This window comes from Miniopterus schreibersii (assembly GCF_964146895.1).
Source record: "Miniopterus schreibersii genome assembly, chromosome: 2".
Lineage (NCBI taxonomy): Eukaryota > Metazoa > Chordata > Mammalia > Chiroptera > Miniopteridae > Miniopterus > Miniopterus schreibersii.
In genome coordinates, this window is record NC_138102.1 from 28,783,123 (window position 1) to 28,800,856 (window position 17,734).

Sequence of the window (17,734 nt, forward strand, 5' to 3'; positions counted from 1 at the left end):
TAATACTAAGCTTATTAATTTTAAAAATTCACTATAAAAAGGGAATGTTATAAAGCTTATACAAATTTCATATCCAGACCAGTTTGAATCTAGTGATAAAATATCCATAACTCCCAAAGACGACTTATTTTTTCCGTGAGCAACTCTGGAACCATGCCTGTCTGCTCGAACTTGTATTCATCATTCCTAGGGCTCCCAAGAGTGTGCACTATATCTCTCTGATATGAGAGCCCTACAGATATTTAAAGACAGTCATGGTTTCCCTATATTTTCTAATATAAATGAGCCACTTGCAAAACATTTAAATAATTATGTAGCATTTAATGTGAGATAATAGTCTGTTCTAAGTACTCTACGCATATTCACTTTTTATTTGACAACAACATTATAAAGCAGACACTATTTTTATACCTATTCTAAAGATGAGTAAACTGAGGGCCACGGAGAAGAACTTGATCTGGACATATAGCAAGCAGTAGTGGAGCTGAGATTTGAGTTCCAGAGCTCTCATTCTTAACTACCATGTCACACTGCCTACATCTAAAAATCCACCCTCACATCTATCAAAATATGTCCTGCCCGGCTGGCTTGGCTTAGCTGTTGATTTTCAACCTAAGATCCAGGAGATTGCGGTTCGATTCCTGGTCAGGGCACATGCCCGGGTTGCGGGCTCGATCTCCAGTAGGGGACGTGCAGGAGGCAGCCGATCAATGACTCTCTCATCATTGATGTTTCTATCTCCCTCTCCCTCTCCCTTCCTCTCTCAGAAATCAATAAAACATATATATATGTGTGTATATACATATATCTGTATATGTGTGTGTGTATGTGTGTGTGTGTGTATCCTTACTTATCTCCCCTTATATCAATCATCTCCTTTTTCTGGAGATTTAAAGAAAATTTAAGAGGCTTTGCATATACTTCTGAGTGCAAAGCTATTAATAAAGCAGTGGTTTGACTGGTCAGGTAGAACTAGGAAGATATTCATGAAATACATAAAATCACCAATTATAAAGGATTTATCAAAGGAAGAAATAGTGAGCTTACTAAAACAGCAGGCTCTTTAAGAGCTACAGTTGGAAAGAAGATTGGTTCAGGAATATAGCGACCTCATTCTAAGTTTTTACCTCAAGTTGGCCTGACTGTCTAAGGCCTTCACAACCTCTGGGCCACAGTTTCCTCTTTGTCAAATGCAGAAATGAGAACAGGTAATATCTAAGTGTGTATCAAGCCCTATGATGTTAATACATAATCTCTCTTCATATATTTTCACCTGCACTTTAAAAAAATTATTTATACATCCAATAATATCATAGGTTATATATTCTAGGATCCATTATTAACAATAATTGCAAGTACCTGGTTACAAATACTCTCTTATTTATATAAAAATGACTCTAATACAATTGAATTAAATGGCAACATAGTAATTAGTAATGCACATATTTTCTACAAGAAAATGTAAAACATATGTAGGCTGATGGCATGTGCTAATGTTTTAAACGTCTGTGGAACAATTTTTCTTTAGGTTTCTATTCCACTTCTAAAATGAAACATATTTCATCCATTATCATTGTGCTTAACAATAGCATTCATATGATAACAATTATATATATGAATTTTCACTGATTATCCATTTTTGGAATATAAACATGTATTAAAATGCTATTTTTCTTTAAAAAGGAATAATTTATTATTGGTGTTTATTTTAGTACTCATTAAATGTTTATCAATCAGGCAAACTGTTTATCAGATTAATTTTTAAAAAAAGCAGTTGCATACACAGAGCAAGCACTGAACTTAAAAATGACGAAGAAACATATGAAGGATAAGAGATATGACAATTAACAGGAGCTTCATCAGAAAGGTGGGCTAATGATGAAGGACGCAACATTCCCTTCATCTCAATTAAAATATGGACAGGCTTCTTCCTAACTCTAGATCACTGATCTCTGGGCATTTGTGAACAATTATTTTAGAGAACTTTCCATTATAAATTATTTGTCTGCCCCTTTGAGACATAAATCTTCTACAACCTAGCTAGCATGTCTATCTCAAGAACTTGAGAGCCATCCCTTCTAATGCAGTCATAGGAAGGATACAGCCCCTCTCCCAGTCTCTATGGAAGTAGGAACCTGACTACCATAAGCACCAATTAGCAAACAAGAATGACCTAATCACACTGACCAACTTTCCTGGTAACATCCTCCAAGCTCACCCCAAGCTAAAAAGCCCCCTGGCCTTTCATTTCTTGGAGTTGAACTCAACTCTCTCCCTTACTGCAATACTCTTGAATAAAATATTTCTTGCATTTTTAACTTCTCTGATGCAATTTTTCTCTGACACTAAAGAATGGTTTCTTTCATGCTTCTGGATGTACTTTCCAAATTTTCTAATGAGAAAATATTATTTTGCTTATAAAAGAAGAATTAGTAGCAGAAATTTATCATAAAAAATAGGATTGAAATAGTGTATTTTCTAAAAAACAAGGCTTTTGGTATGACTGACTCATAAACACAAAGATAATGAAATAGCCGTCATCTAAGTTACTTTAGGTTAATGCAGAAGAGATACCTTTAACGTGACTGTGGGATGAATTAGATGGGACTACAGCAGCAGACAATTTCTGAACTCTACTGGATTTAGTCAAGACTTACTTATTTCTATAAACATCAAAGGCATGTCATGCAGAGCAAATGTGCCTGTAGGAACTGAGATTTTTATTTCTGAAAATGGAAACAGGAACATAATAAAATAAAACCAACAAAGGCTACAATTATTGGCCATTATATATAAAGCAATTTTAGAAAACTATAGAAAACAAATAAAATTGACTATATTGAGATATATTAGGCCAATGAAGAAAAAAAACGAAGAAATGGCATATGTGGCTCAGTTATTTTGGTGGTTAAAATAATGGACTGAATAGATACTTCTCAATTTTAATACTTAGAACATAGCTACATAAATTCCTTATTATAGGGAATTTGGGATTTTCTGCATCTATAAAATAAGATAATGATCCAAAGATTAATGTTGAATGAAATAGTAGTTCCTGGAGAGCTTGAAATTAATTGCTTTCTTTGGTTCTTTCCAAATGACTTTAGTTTTTGTAAGAAAAAAATTATAATTCAAAATACCACTTTGGTAAAATACGACTTGTTTCTAAAACCAATAAAAATTTCAATGTGACTTGTGGTTAGATTAAAAATTATATTGTTTTTACAATACCTCATATTCATCTTAGTAGTTCTCAATAGATATCTGCAAATGTTTTTTAATCCCTAAATTAAAGTAAGTTGAATCCAGCAGCTCTATGCATACATGAAGGGAGTTTCTGAACATGGCAAATGTTACATTTGCCAGAGTGACTCTCTATCATGTATTTATTTTGAATAGGTATTTAATAGATGATATTGATAGGAAAAACATTATCATTCAGTAAGCATGATTTAGAGCCAATCACCAAAGTCTGAGGTATAACTAAAATAGCTTTCTTTACATGAAACTTGCATAAAGAGATTTCACTTCAAACATCATTCCAGCTCAAAAGGGACGTCTCTAAATAATACAGTTTCCTTCTTATTTCTTTCATACATGAAGCTAGTATAAATGTAGACTGTTTCGGATCTCTGGAAGCTTTTAATAAACAGTAGTAATAAAGTTCAATGTACAAACACAAGGTTCTGGTGGAAGTGCCTTGTATGTCATGAATCCCTTTGGAGGACACGCTAATAAAATCCAGGCTGCTCACCTCCAGCCTCAGCTTCCCTGGCAACTACGAAAATAGTTGAAATGAAGGCTCTGAAGAATCTAGAACTGGGTGTGTGGTGGAACTTTATCTCAAGTGATGCTATTTTATTGCACAGTGGTCCGTGAAACTGATTTGGAAAATGCTGAGGTCATTCAGGGTCAGTAGTAAATTTCCAACAACTGCCTTACAGGTGTAACCAGAGACACGGTGTTCAACCAGCAGAAGTGTGGAAATTAATGTCTGTAGTGCAGTTGTACCCAAGGGTCTCAGGGTAAATCAGTGCTTATCTGAGCATCCTGTCTAAATTACAAGGATGCATTTGCACAATGAATGGCCCCATGTGCAGTGATTAGACATGGGTCAAATGCTATCTCCCTCCTCTGAATCCATTTTTTTATATCTGCATGGCAAGACTGTGCAAACCATGAGGCTATGGAGATGCCCAGACCATCTTCCTGAGCTTGTTCCTGCCTTAGGCTGGAGAACATGAACAAAGACTCCAAAAACGTGGGGTTTCATTGCAGTTGCCACTGACTTATTATACTCTCAAGTCTGTCATACCTCTGGGCTTCTGTTTCTCTGTAAATAAAACATGGATAATGATGTATATCCATCCTAAGTCATGGAGTTTAAATGAAGATCAATGGAAATGATTAAAATTCCTTTGATATGCAAACCATATTTATTTTCAATTGAGCAATAAAGGCAATAGAAAAAAATCACTGTGTAGCCAGCCACAAGTTGGCTTGCTTTTGAAGGAATACAATATGTTGAGCCTGTTTCATAACATGTGGGACCTTCAAGGTTTCCCACAAAATCTACTTAAGCCTATTGTGAGTCTCAGGTTTTATTTACTGTGGTCATGAAGGACACAATGCATAACTAATACTGCACCACTCAAAAATCCCCACAGGGTATTTCTCTACGTGGTGGAAGCTACCCTGGGATTTCTCCCTGTCCTCCAGTCCCTTTCCCTATGGCCCTCAGCCCTGCTCAGTTCTATCTCCTCAGAGATGTTGCTTAGTCCCTGCAGAGCAGCATCTTCTCTTCATCCCAAGTTCCAGGTGACTCCGAAGCACTGGAGACCCAGTCCCTAAGCAGCCTAATCAAACGATTCACCCAAACAAAACTGGTCTTCTCTGAAACTGGATTTTCTTTCCAGTTGCCTAGAAAATAATATTTTCTGCATATGGTCATAATCAGTTTAAAAGCACCAAGCTGAAGGCCTAATTCTATTGTCTTCTAGCCAACAGCCAGAAGGCCTTTATTCTTTATGATTTGCTGACAGTCCACAGATGAATAAAGAACGTTTTTTTTCCTTTTTGTCATTTCTCTAGCACGGACATAGTATTACAATGAGCCAGTTACTACTCTAAGCCCTTTTATAAATATTAACTACTTGTTATTCATCAAGAACAAGCCCACAAGACAGGCATCATCCATCATCGTCATCACTCTGTGGTGCACTGCGGCGCCATTCTGAGGCTGACCACCTAGAGTTAGCAGGGACCACGCAAGTTAAGGGCATCATCTCCAACAAGGCTGCTCCCACTCAGATGCCAGCCACACATTTTGGAGTCTTCATACCATCACACTGGGACTAACTAGCTACAAATCTGGAGGTTCCCATAAGCCCCTCAGGTTAGATAATTCACTAGAACTCACAGAACTCAGGAAAACACTATGCCTGCTATTATTACAGCTTTATTGGAGCAGATACAAACCAGGATCAGCCAAATGAACAGATACACAGAAAGAAGGGTCCTGAATACAGAGCTTCTGTGTCCTCTCTCTGTGGAGTCAGGGCACCTCACCATCCCAGAAGATTGATCTGCTCACCAACCAAAAAGCCCCACCAAGCTTGTTGTCCAGAGTTTTTACTGGGGTTTCATTATGTAGGCATGGCTGACTCAATCATTGGCCACCAGCTTGAACTCGGTCTCCAGTCTTTCTCCCCTCCTGATGGTCAGGCTGGCTCAGCGCCCCAGTCTTTTAATCACATCATTGGATTTTCTGGTGCGACCAGCCCCATCCTTGAATCACCTTGTTAGTATAAATGTAAATATGATCCAAGGGACTTCTGAGTAATAAAAACACTTGGGATTTCTGAGGCGTTAAGAGTCTCCTCTCTCAGGAGGCAGGAATAAAGGCCTGGCAAAATTCTTTATTATACATCACCCACATTTTATACTTGAGGAAAACTGTGGCAAAGAGTTTCATTCAATTACCCAAGACACAGAGCCAGCAAGTGCAGAGCCCAGTAAGGGAAATCTCTCCCTGATTACAGACTGTCTTCTGAAGTTGTCATATTAAACACTCATCCTAAACACTCACTGACAATGTGTCATATCTAAAGCTGAGTGACCACAGCAGTGAAACTCAGATCAACAATTTCCTCTTTAAAGCCAAGTCAAAAGTTTTAGAATCACAAATAAGATTGACCTACTCCCTGAAATAATGTAAGATTGAGTATATTTGTGTGTTACGAGTCAAGTACCTAAAGTCTGTGTATCAGACAGGCATGTAAAAATAAGGATGGTGATAGAAAGTACTTTTAGATGAAATGACATTCATGTAAACCACTTTGTACAAATCCTGACACCTTCTAACTGTACAACAAAGAGCTTTTTTTGTTGTTATGGTAAGTTATCATTACTGTTATTATTAATAAATGAAAACCCACAATAGTTTAGTAAGCTCCTGTATTTGGGCATTGTGCAGAATTTTTGTGGCTTCCAACTCAAGGATTCCATGAAATAGCATATTAGAAACAAAAGTTGGCACATATCAGAACTTCCCAGTGACTAAAAACGCTGGGAGAGCATTTCCACATTCAAACACCAAAGGGCCTATTCAGCAGCAGCAATAACAGCAAATGAGGCACTGAGATATATATCTAAGGACAGAAAAGACAGCGCAGAGAGGAGGCACGCAGTCAGCAGGAAGGAAAGAATGCAGTGGGGAACAGCAGAGTCAAGTATGAGAAGCTGTTGTAAATTTAAAGCAGAGAGAGGAAACCGAAAACTTTACAGATAGAGACCAGACAGAGAATATTATACATGGAAGGACCTTTGGAGTTAAATCTAAGCTGCTCATTTGAGACATGAACTTGAAAGTCGGGCAACAAACAAAGATCTTAATAATGTTCATTGGATAGAAGAGAGCTTAGGAAACATGAAATATGGAATAATCTGATAGTGTAGGAATTTCCTATTAATTATATATTGAAACAAAGAAAGGCATTTACTACCCACAGTGGGACACAGCAGAAGGGGCATTCTTATCCTGGCTAACTCATGATTTGTCAGACAAAATGAATATTAGTTGACAGTGGAAAGAAAATTTGACTCTTATGCTGAAATATTAGAATGAGTAAACCATGCAATTCTTTCTTAAATTTTTAGCAAAATATATTCTGGAGGCCAGCCAGCATGGCTTAGTGCTTGAACCTTGACGTATAGACCTGGAATCAGGGCTCGATTCAGGTCAGGGCACATGCTCAGGTTGCGGGCTTGATCCCCAGCGGGAGGCGTGCAGGAAGCAGCCGATCAATGACTCTCTCATCATTGATGTTTCTCTCTCTCCCTCTCCCTTCCTCTCTCTGAAATCAATTTTGGGTTAAAACTGATGAAGAACCACAATTCAGATGAGGTAATACATGATAAGTTTTCAGAATGAGGGCGAGAGATAAAAAGTGAGAAAGGAAAGATTTACTGAAAAAAATAGATTATATAGAGAAGAGGAGAAGGCTTTTAAAGGTCTTCCTAATTCTACGCTTCTCATACTGAATATGCCCTGTTCTTTCTTAGGCAAAATCATGAAGCTAAAGAAGCAATGCCGTGCAGTGGAAGGCTTGCCCCTGCCTGGAGCACAGGAAGACTGACCAATGTTTCAGTCCCTACATGCTCTGTCCCTTTCTTCCTAGGATTTTGTGTTGTTCTGTTTTAATTTCTCCCTTGCCTCCTAAAGTAGAGGGATTTCTGGAAACAGATGAAGACCAAGCTTCATATTTAAAATTCAGGAATTAAAGCCTTTAAGAATTCAATTGATTTAAATGAATGAAATTTGTATTTTCATGGAATAATAGCATTTGAACAGACTGAAAGGGTCTGCAGAAAACTGCAGCAATGCCCAGGAGAGGAGAGAGCAGAAAATGCAAACTGTCCCCAAATACCCTGTCTGAACCACAGACTCAAACAACTGCTTTGTGAAGAAATACTGCTTTGTAAATGATGTATAAGAGATTTTTTAAAAATCCATTTATATCTCCTGTTAATCATGTAAATTATCTGACACACTTCATATACAGGGTGGGACAAAAGTAGGCCTACAGTTTTTCATTTGGAAAATAATATAATAATACATAATAATACAAGAATAAACTCTTTCATATACTCACACTATAAATCTACTTTTGCTCCACCCTGTATGTTCTCTATCAAAAGAATGGCATGTTGAAAATGTCCCAAGACATTTCAGTAAATGTGTTGTCTAAATCAATCACTATGGTGAGATCAAAATAAACTAACACCAACAAGCATTATTTTTCTTCTCAACAATACACACATTTATCAGCTTTAGAGAATGTTTTGCCCATTATAATGTTTGTGAGTTTGTTCATGGGGGAAGTTTCAAGTGTCCATATTTTTCCTTTTCATGCTAAAATAAGACCTAAAAGAGTAGATTGTAGAAAGTTAACTTTTCTGCATTAAAACACTGTAATACTTAGTTGTTATTTCATCATGTCTATTTGCTCCTGGTTCATATAAAGACAATGAGAAAAAATGTGGTAAATTCTAACTGAACCAAGACATCCAGTTCCACAGATAAAAGAATATATCCTTGAAGAATGAAAGCAAGTTCATATACGTAATAAAAATTTAGGTGTTTTTAAAAAGTAAAATGAAGACAATAAACATCAGATAAAATGTGTCAAACTAATGCATTATAAAATAATATTTACAAGTGTACTTAGTTTGTTATCCTTAAACTAGCCAATTTTTTTCAGAGTTAAAAAAACTTAAAAGTATTTAGCCATTATGACAGTCATTGGAAACCTTACATACCAGTTTGGCTAAAAATACAGAGTGTGTTTAAAATATTAACTTTATCATGTGGGGACAAATATATCTAAATAGTAATGCTTTTAAAATCAGGGGGTTTTCATAAGAGTATGCTAAACTCATCATTGTCAACAAGTATTTTTTGATAAATATACTGACATGTAGCTTCAATTCTCTAACTTTTAGTTGAGAGACAGACTTAATATTGACTGTAAAATGACTGGTGGCTAAAGGGAAGACAAATGAGGCTAATTCAGCGAGAAGAGAGCCAGGTCTGTGACTTGCTCGTGGTGGAAAGGCACTTACAGCTTACTGGGAAGCGCCGGCAGGTCGTGCAGGATCTCCTCGTAGGGCTCCTCTTGCGCTAGGGGAGGCGCAGATAAAGGCTCCTTCATCTTCTCTTCCCAAGCAGTTTCGGCCTTCAGCAGCATTTCCTCAATAAACTCAGAGGCAGCGAGATCTACGCGAAACAATAAGAAAATCAGCTAAAGGGAGTGGGGAGACCACAGAAAACTCTTTACTTTCAATACTTCTGAAAATGCTAAACTTTATCAGCACACGTGGCAAAAATTAAAACATGAAAAGTTTACGGTAAGAATAAAATTGTAGTACTGCTATTTAAAAAGACTGTCTTTTTCATATTAGTGACATGTTTAATTGCAAATGAAATGAAAAAATATAAAAATAGTTTTCACCGAGTGGTGACAAGTGAAAATGTAAATCGCTGAGAAGCTGAGCTTGAGAGAACTTAATGTCATTTTATTTTCAGTAAAACTCTTCCTTCGTCTTGGTGAATAGGAACCATAATGAGAAAAATAGTTATACATTCAGAATGGCTGGGCTACTATAAAACACATAGCAAGCTTTCTAAAACACTTTACTCAATGCATAGTACAAATAAATACTCAGCTGTGTTATCAAAAAGTGGGTCTAGCCTCTCAATCTAAAATATGAATTATTATAGTTCCTTATAAAGTATATTAACAGTGACATCTCAACATATCTGGACAGCAACAGAGATGGGCATTCATCAAACTTACACTTATTAACAAATGATGCTTGAAATCAATAAATCCTGAAGAAAAATTCACATTGGGAACCAAAAGGAGTCGCCTGCTCCTTTTCAACCCTCATAACTAAACTGCATGCACCTTTGTCTATAAATCTGACTTATGTGGCTTTATGGGCTGGATGCAGTCATTCAGCCGCCACAGGAAGGTATTTATGCCATGACTTTATCATCATTTGCTTTAGATTAAATCATAATCACGTAATGAATAGGAAACAGTTCAGGTTCCTTGCCTGGGGAGATTATTTCTGCCTCGCCTAACAGCTACACCCTGAATTGCTCCAGATAATTTTTATGTGTCCATTCCAAGTTTAAGAAACACAAAATAGCAAGAATATAATATAGTACTGTGATAATTTTCATTTGCTCAGTCATAAAACGGGTGTCAAGTTCCTGTTCTCTGCACTAGTGTTTTATCTGGTTCATTCTTCTTGCTCTTGGGTAAGATGCTGGGATATCCTGCATTTACTTGAAACATCTCACTGCATTATAGCTCTTTGTCCCTTGTGTGTAAGAGAAGTATTTTCGTTCAATCAGCAAGTGGTTATTGAGGGTCTACTATAGTCACATCACCGTGTCTCTCATGACCACCATGGCCCAGAAAAGGGATTATGCTGATGGTAGACACGGCATGACCAACATGGGCAAAATTTTCTGTAATCACACACTATGCCTGAGGTGACCAGGCTGAGTCTAGACCAGAAGTTTAGTGATTCCCTAGGGCTCTAGGATTGTCAATTAGCTTGTATGTCCATTTGGTACAGCTGACATTAGGGTGAAAGTGTGAAAGATGGGAGTCTATGCAGGTAAGGATCAATCATATGTTCCCTTCTCTGGGCAAGAAGCCAGGGATATGAACTTGAAACACGTGATCTTTTAGAACCAGGATAGAGTTAACAGAGGGTATGACTTATATTTTATATTTGTTAAAAAAAAACAAAGAAAAAAACTATTAATTCATATTTGTTCCTTTAATATTTACCATTAGACAAGCTTTAGTTCATGTTAAAATTATTACACTATCATTATTAATATTAGCCTTTTCTAAAGTTTGTGACTATCAAGCTATCATAGTTCTGTTTGTTAAATTGTCAGTTTATTTCAGTAGAGAAGATGAAAGAACACTCAACAATGATACTTAATTCCAATACACTAAGAAATAGAGCAAATCGCTCATCCTGCCTTAAACTAGAGGTTTATCAGGTAATCATACTCCTTCCCAAAAGCCTATCAAATAAGAAATCTCAAGTCAGTAGTTACAACAAGAAAAGTAAAATAGATATAAATTATTCAGATCAATTACTACCTTCAAAATTTTTATATTATTTTGTTACTTACGCTAGACTTTTCTTTTTGTTACCAAAATAATTTATGAATAGTAACGTTTTTGTCAAATTTTCTAAAAGCCAAAAGATGACTGTGACATTTATTTTTAAAATACATAATATCTGAATACATAAAAGAACACTGGTAAAAAGAACTCTAGCCCTGGCCAGGTGGTTCATTTGGTTGGAGAATTGTCCTGTATGCCAAAAAGGTTACGGGTTCAATCCCCAGTCGGGGCAGTTATGCAGGCAGGCAATCAATGTTTCTCTCTCACAGAGATGTTTCTTTCTCTTTCTTTCTCTCTTTTTCTTTCCACCCTCCTTCTTTTCTTTAAAAATCAATAAAAAATAATAAAAACTTAAAAACGATATCCTAGGGTGAGGATTTAAAAATACCTCTAGAATTGTTCAAAAAAATGTTTATTTAAAATAAGTAATATTAAATTAAGATTTTCAAACTTTTAAATTATCTTTAGAATATTAGCCTCTACTTCTTGCAGTATAAATATCTGTGCAGAAAAAATACTATTACTATTTAAAAATGCCCTAATGAAAAACCATGTATTAACTGTGATGAGAAACTCGTTAAAACAACAGTAAGAAAATATTTTAAAGTGCAGGAATCACCGCTCTATAAGTTTAAAGCCTGAAAAGCAAACTGTAATGAAGTACACAGGAACCCATAAACTTAACTGCTCTCTAATGCCTCTTGTCCTGGAGCAGTGCATCTGAATTATGAATCATGTTATATTGGGATGGTTTTCACAGAGCTTTTCAGGCGAGGTTGACTCTCATTACCTAGATCTACTCACAATAGATAAATAACTTACATATATGACAGGAAGGAAATAGTGACTGCTCAGGGGTCCCAGGATACTCATAACCTACCTGAGGCCTTCTCCTCATTGCAGTTCAGGAGGTTTGGATTTGCCTGATGCATCAAAAGAAGTTTCACCAGGTTTGTCTGAAACATTAGAGGTAATTGAAATAGGAAACATCATGCTGGATACTGAAGACTCATCAGTAAATAATACACAGTCATGGCCTCCAGGGGCACTTAAGGTTGGAGAAATGAGAATGCATTAGCATAACCTACCATGCTAAATGTTTCTTACATTCTCTGTTTCCTGTGCCTTTGTAAAAATAACACACATACACATTATTTCAGCAATTAACGAACTCAAACCAAACACCACTTATCAAATGGGAGATAAATCAGATAAATCGCTAAGGATTTGAAAAAGTGCACTTAACACTTCTTAGGTTGTTTGTAGGACATCTCTTCTGGGAAGAATTATATGTTATCACATGTTTGTTCTTTTAATTCAGCAATTCATGGGTCTCACTTATTGGTACTGTCTATATATTACAGCACTGTGGGCAATACAAACCTAAAGTCTCATTGGAGAATTAGAAAAACTTAATCTCAAGTTATAAGAATTAAGCAACTTGATGAGAGATTAACACATTATTTTAAAATTATTATAAAATATAGCAACAGGGTGTACATATAATGTATGTGTACCATTGAAAGAGCAATAATGAAATAAATTCCAGTGCACTCAAATGTTAAATATGTCATTAATGATGTTTTTGTGTGTTCCTCCTAAAACTTGTCCCTCTTCCTACTTCCCAGAGTTGACCACCACCACGAATTTTGGATTACCCATTACTATGTTTTCTTGATATGTTTAGACCTTATATACAGACGTATCCCTAAACAACAATTGCTTAATTTCATCTTTTTGTGACATTTATAAAAATAAATCCTGGTGAATATACTCTTCTGTGGTTGACCATGGGTGACTGAAACTATGTAAAGCAAACTACTGTAATCACCAAAACTATCAAAGGTTAAGGTGACTGACACTGTGTGTGTGTGTGGGGGGGGGGGGGGGGAGGTGGTATGTGAAAGAAAACACTGCATAGCTAGTAAAAAATGTGTTAAAGCTAAAATTTAAAATTATACAAATTACTAAATATAGACTTTTACTCATTCCATTGACAGTTGTACTTCAGTTGGGAGAAGCTGAGCAGAATTAATCCTTGGTGGTTACTTCAATTACCTCTAAAAAGTTTCAAAAATGTCAATGAGTTTGGAGATAATCAAATTCCTAGTTCAGAAGCTAAAAGAGATTGTTTCACTTAATTTAATAAAGAGAAATTATGATGTTAAAGGTCAGTGGAAAATTCAGAATTTGTGTATCTTATGCTCACCAGTACATTCTCTACATTGTAATGACTAAATGCATCTAACTCAGAACCATCTGAAGAACTTCAGACCTAAAAATATAAAAATGTCAGATAGATCCTTAATATGAACTCTATTTTTAATCCTAACTGTGATTTCTTAATCAAATAGTTCTTCTTTCATCCCTCAAATACATGCTTTCTAATCCCACAAGTACTCTGCACGACTGTCCTGATTCTTTCAGGAAACGCTCCTCCTTTACTTCCATGCAGCAGTGTCATTCTCCTACGTCCACTCCACCCCAGACTCCTCTGATAAACCTTTTCACACTATTAGATACAATATTGCCCATAATATTTTGTGCTAAGTTGAACTCCCTTTCCATTTTGCAAGATTCTCTGAGTACTCTATTACAAATCTCTCTTTCCAGACCTACCCAATATCTTGCACATGCCCAAGTATCTCCTGGATATCTCCAAAAGGATTTCTTCCACTGGCCAACCAGTTTCAGGTTTTATATTCACTCACCCACTCTTCACACATTTATTCAGTGATCCGCCACTGAGAAAGACAAGCATCTGCTAAACTAGGACATTCATCAACTCTCTCATTAATAAATGGTAACTGAGTAGTGTCCAGCCCTGTGCTGATAAAGAAATACACACCATACCTGCACTTAAGTTCTTGCAAACTAGAGAGAGGGTGATATGAACACATGAGATAATTCCAACACGCTGTGATAAGTGATGGGACACCAATGACACAAGGTGCTACACAGGGTGCATGGGGGGACCCGTTTCACAGGAATTTAGGAAATTAGAAACGACAGCTAGTAAAGTAACATCTTGGTGTTAAGTAACATCTCAGTGTAGTCCTTCAAGGTTAAGTCAGATATGACTGCTCAACGCTTTCAGGAAGAGCAAAGAACATGAGAAGGATGTACATGGTGGCATATTCCAGAAACAGAGAAGTCCAGTACGGCTACGTGCTCTCGCCTGTTGGGAGGAAGCAGGAGAACCAGAGCTGGAGAGTTAAGCAGAATCCCAGGCACAGGGGGCTCTGAACTATGCTACAGAGCGGGCACTTCATGTCACCAGCCGTGGGAAGGGTGTTGTGTTGAGTTAGTCTGATTATTTTTGCATTTAGAATGGAGTGGGGAAGGCGCAGGGAGCTCTGCTAGGAGGCGGGCGGCTTAATCCTGATGTGGAGACGCTGCAGCACTGGGTGGGGGGAGAGACTGTGCGGACACACAGATTAACTGGTCACGGTTATAGCTCCAATAGCTCGTACCCATTTGCTAGGTAAGAGCTTTGGGGCTCAGGGGTCTATTAGACTTGGGTGGAGAGGAGAGGTAGGGAAAGAATAATGCCCAATAAATGATGAAACGAAGAAGGGCAACAGATTGGGAATGGGAAAAAGGTTCTAATTCTCTCTACACAAACTGAGTTTGAAGGCAGGTTGATAGGGGTTACCCTCTGGGCACTGGGCCTCTGGGGTTGGGAACCTGGTAGAGAAACAAGAGGAGGGGAGGCTCTGGGCGTCATGAGCATGCAGAGTATTTGAAGCTGTAGGAGGGGAGGCTCCTAAAGACATACAAGTATTGAGAAGAGAGGGAACCTAGGATAGAGCACTGAGCTTACCAATACTGGGTGCTCAGAGGGATAGGAGGAAAACCAGACAGTGTTTTTATTTTTTTCCAAAGCAAACACAAAACATCTGAAGCAAAAAAGACCTCTAAATATATCTCAGTTCTTAAGTACTGGGGTAAGAATGTGTTTGAGAATACAAATTACTCCTTTGAACATCAAGATATATGGGTTGTGTGATGCAAAATACTTTTGAAAGGAAGGATATTTAGATTTCAGCATTTTACAATTATTTTCATGTTTCTTGTTGTAATATTGCCAATGCTTTATAAACAGGAAAATATGTACAAGGCTAGAATCAAATTTTATCTTATGTACAACTCATGAAAGAATTGTTGCTCATATAACTTACCTAGTTCTCATTTTTAGAGAACAGGCATTTTTTTTTTGTTCTCAATGGAAAAGTTAATGTATGTAAAAAGGGAAGTTTAAAATACATATGCCACCCAGTACAAATGTCAATAATAAATACTGTAAATACTGTTATAAATTATAAACTACCTTCTCCAAAAAGGTATTTATATTCATAAGATATTTATAGGAAAGTGAAACTGCTGTGAATGTCTCTAAAAATGCCATGACTCTTTCGAAAATGTTAGCATTTCTCAAGTTTTTTTTTATTGAGATGCACTTATTTACAGTAAATGTCTTTAGAGAGCTATATCTCTCCCATGCATATAAATTGATATTTAAATAAAACTAGTTTCTTAAATGCCATTTCCAAAACGAATAATAAGTTGTATTTTATGGGTAAAGAATTTTTGCAATAATTCTAGGTATCACATGGTATATTTTGACAAAATAATCAAGATACAATTTACTCAAAATCTTCTATTAACATAAACCTCTTAGTTATTTTTGTAGTTTGAATTGAGGAAGAACATTTTGGTTCTGGTGTCATATACCCTAACATTAAATCCTCACTCTACCTTCCGCATTAGAACTTTGCTCCTAGTTCTTGGCTGGCTGATTTGTCCATTCGATTCCTCCCGTTACTCTTCTGGACACAGGGATGGCTCAGTGGGCCACACAAATCATGTCCCCACTGTTTTGGAGCTTACATTCTGGTGGAGACCCCATTCCAGTAGGTTTAATGGAGCAAAATGGAAAAGACATATATAATCTTCAGATCCTATCCTTCCTACTAAAATATACAAGGATTTAGAAAATAATGAAGTAATGGCTAGCCATTTTCTAGAGAAGCAGAGATAAAGGTTGAAATGGTCTTAAAATCCTGCCTCATTTGCACACTAGAAATGGCCATTTCTAGAAGACATTATGTTCGACACCTATCGTACAAATCTAGCGGCTGGATCAATGGACTAGGACACATGCCCTTTGAGGCTTCAGGGATGCATTTGCCTTCCTTATTCTCAACAATCTTCTGAGCTATGTAAAAATTCTCCTGTCAACAGATGCATTGATGGTTCTCATTAATTGAAGACCCGGGGGGCTAGGCTCTGTGGAAGAAGAAGAATTAAGGCTTATTAGGTTCAAATGGCCAGCAAGTGGTACCTGGTACTCAGAGCCAGTGAGGAGGCCAAGGAAGTTCTCAAAACACAGCTGGCTTAACCATTTCACTGGGCAGATTCAAATATAGGTGTGTTTGTGTGGGGGGAGTGTCTGGAACATAGAAGAAAGAATAGGAAATCTGAAAAAAGTGAGAAATAGCCTGGCCGGCATGGCTCAGCGGTTGAGCGTCGACCTAGGATCCAGGAGATGGTGGTTTGATTCCCGGTCAGGGCACATGCCCGGGTTGCGGGCTCCATCCCCAGCAGGGGGCGTGCAGGAGGCAGACGGTCAATGACCCTCTCATCATTGATGTTTCTATCTCTTTCTCCCTCTCCCTGAAATCAATAAAGATATATTTTTTTAAAAATTTAAAAAGTGAGAAATAATGGTTTCTAAAATTTGGGGACAAACATTTTGCAGCTGGGTTTGAAAAAAATAAAGCCATTGGAAAGTTTCTTATTCACCTGACATTAATAAATGATGAGTGTTGTAAATGTAGCTGGCACACTGGAGATGTAATAAAAACATCAATCTTAATTACTCTGTATTTGCAAAGCAAATGCCCCTTTTGAATCATAATTTCCCATGTAAGTTCAAGACTATGTTTCTCTAGGCTGAAAATGTAGATTTAGAAAACCCAAAGTTCAGAGAGATCTTAACCATTTGTGACAGCATAGACAGACCTAGTGGGTATTGTGCTGAGTGAAATAAGTCAGTCAGAAAAAGATAAATACCATATGATTTCACTTATATGTAAAATCTAAAGAACAATATAAGTGAACAAACAAAACAGAAACAGACTCATAAATACAGAGAACAGACTGATGTTTGCCAGATGAGAGGGGAGTTGCAGGGATTGGGTGAAAGAGGTGAAGGGATTGAAAGGACAGATTGGTAGTTATAAAATAGTCATGGGGATGTAAAGTACAGCATAGGAAATATAGTCAATAATACTGTAATAATTATGCATGGTGCCAGGTGGGTACTGGAAATATCAGGGGAAACATTTTGTAAAGTATATGATTGTCTAACCATTGTACTGTACACCTGAAAAAAATACAAAATAATGTTGAATGTAAATGTAATTGAAAAACAAAAGAAAACCCAAAGTTTGGGAAGTTTTTTGAATGTGACAGGTAAGTGGGGTGAGAGTACTAATATCCACTAATTCTCT

General features: G+C 36.9%; 1 protein-coding gene across 2 annotated transcripts in view; it reads right to left on the reverse strand.

Annotated features, from left to right (window-relative positions):
- Positions 1–17,734, reverse strand: part of MYO16 (myosin XVI) — a 474,768-nt gene that overhangs the window by 286,508 nt on the left and 170,526 nt on the right. For both annotated transcript variants that reach the window (XM_081128844.1, XM_081128843.1), the window contains exons 8-9: positions 12,100–12,175; positions 9,124–9,277 (exon numbers count right to left, since the gene is read on the reverse strand). In XM_081128844.1, the coding sequence (XP_080984970.1) occupies positions 9,124–9,277; positions 12,100–12,175 (230 nt within the window). The remainder of the gene's footprint in view (positions 1–9,123; positions 9,278–12,099; positions 12,176–17,734) is intronic.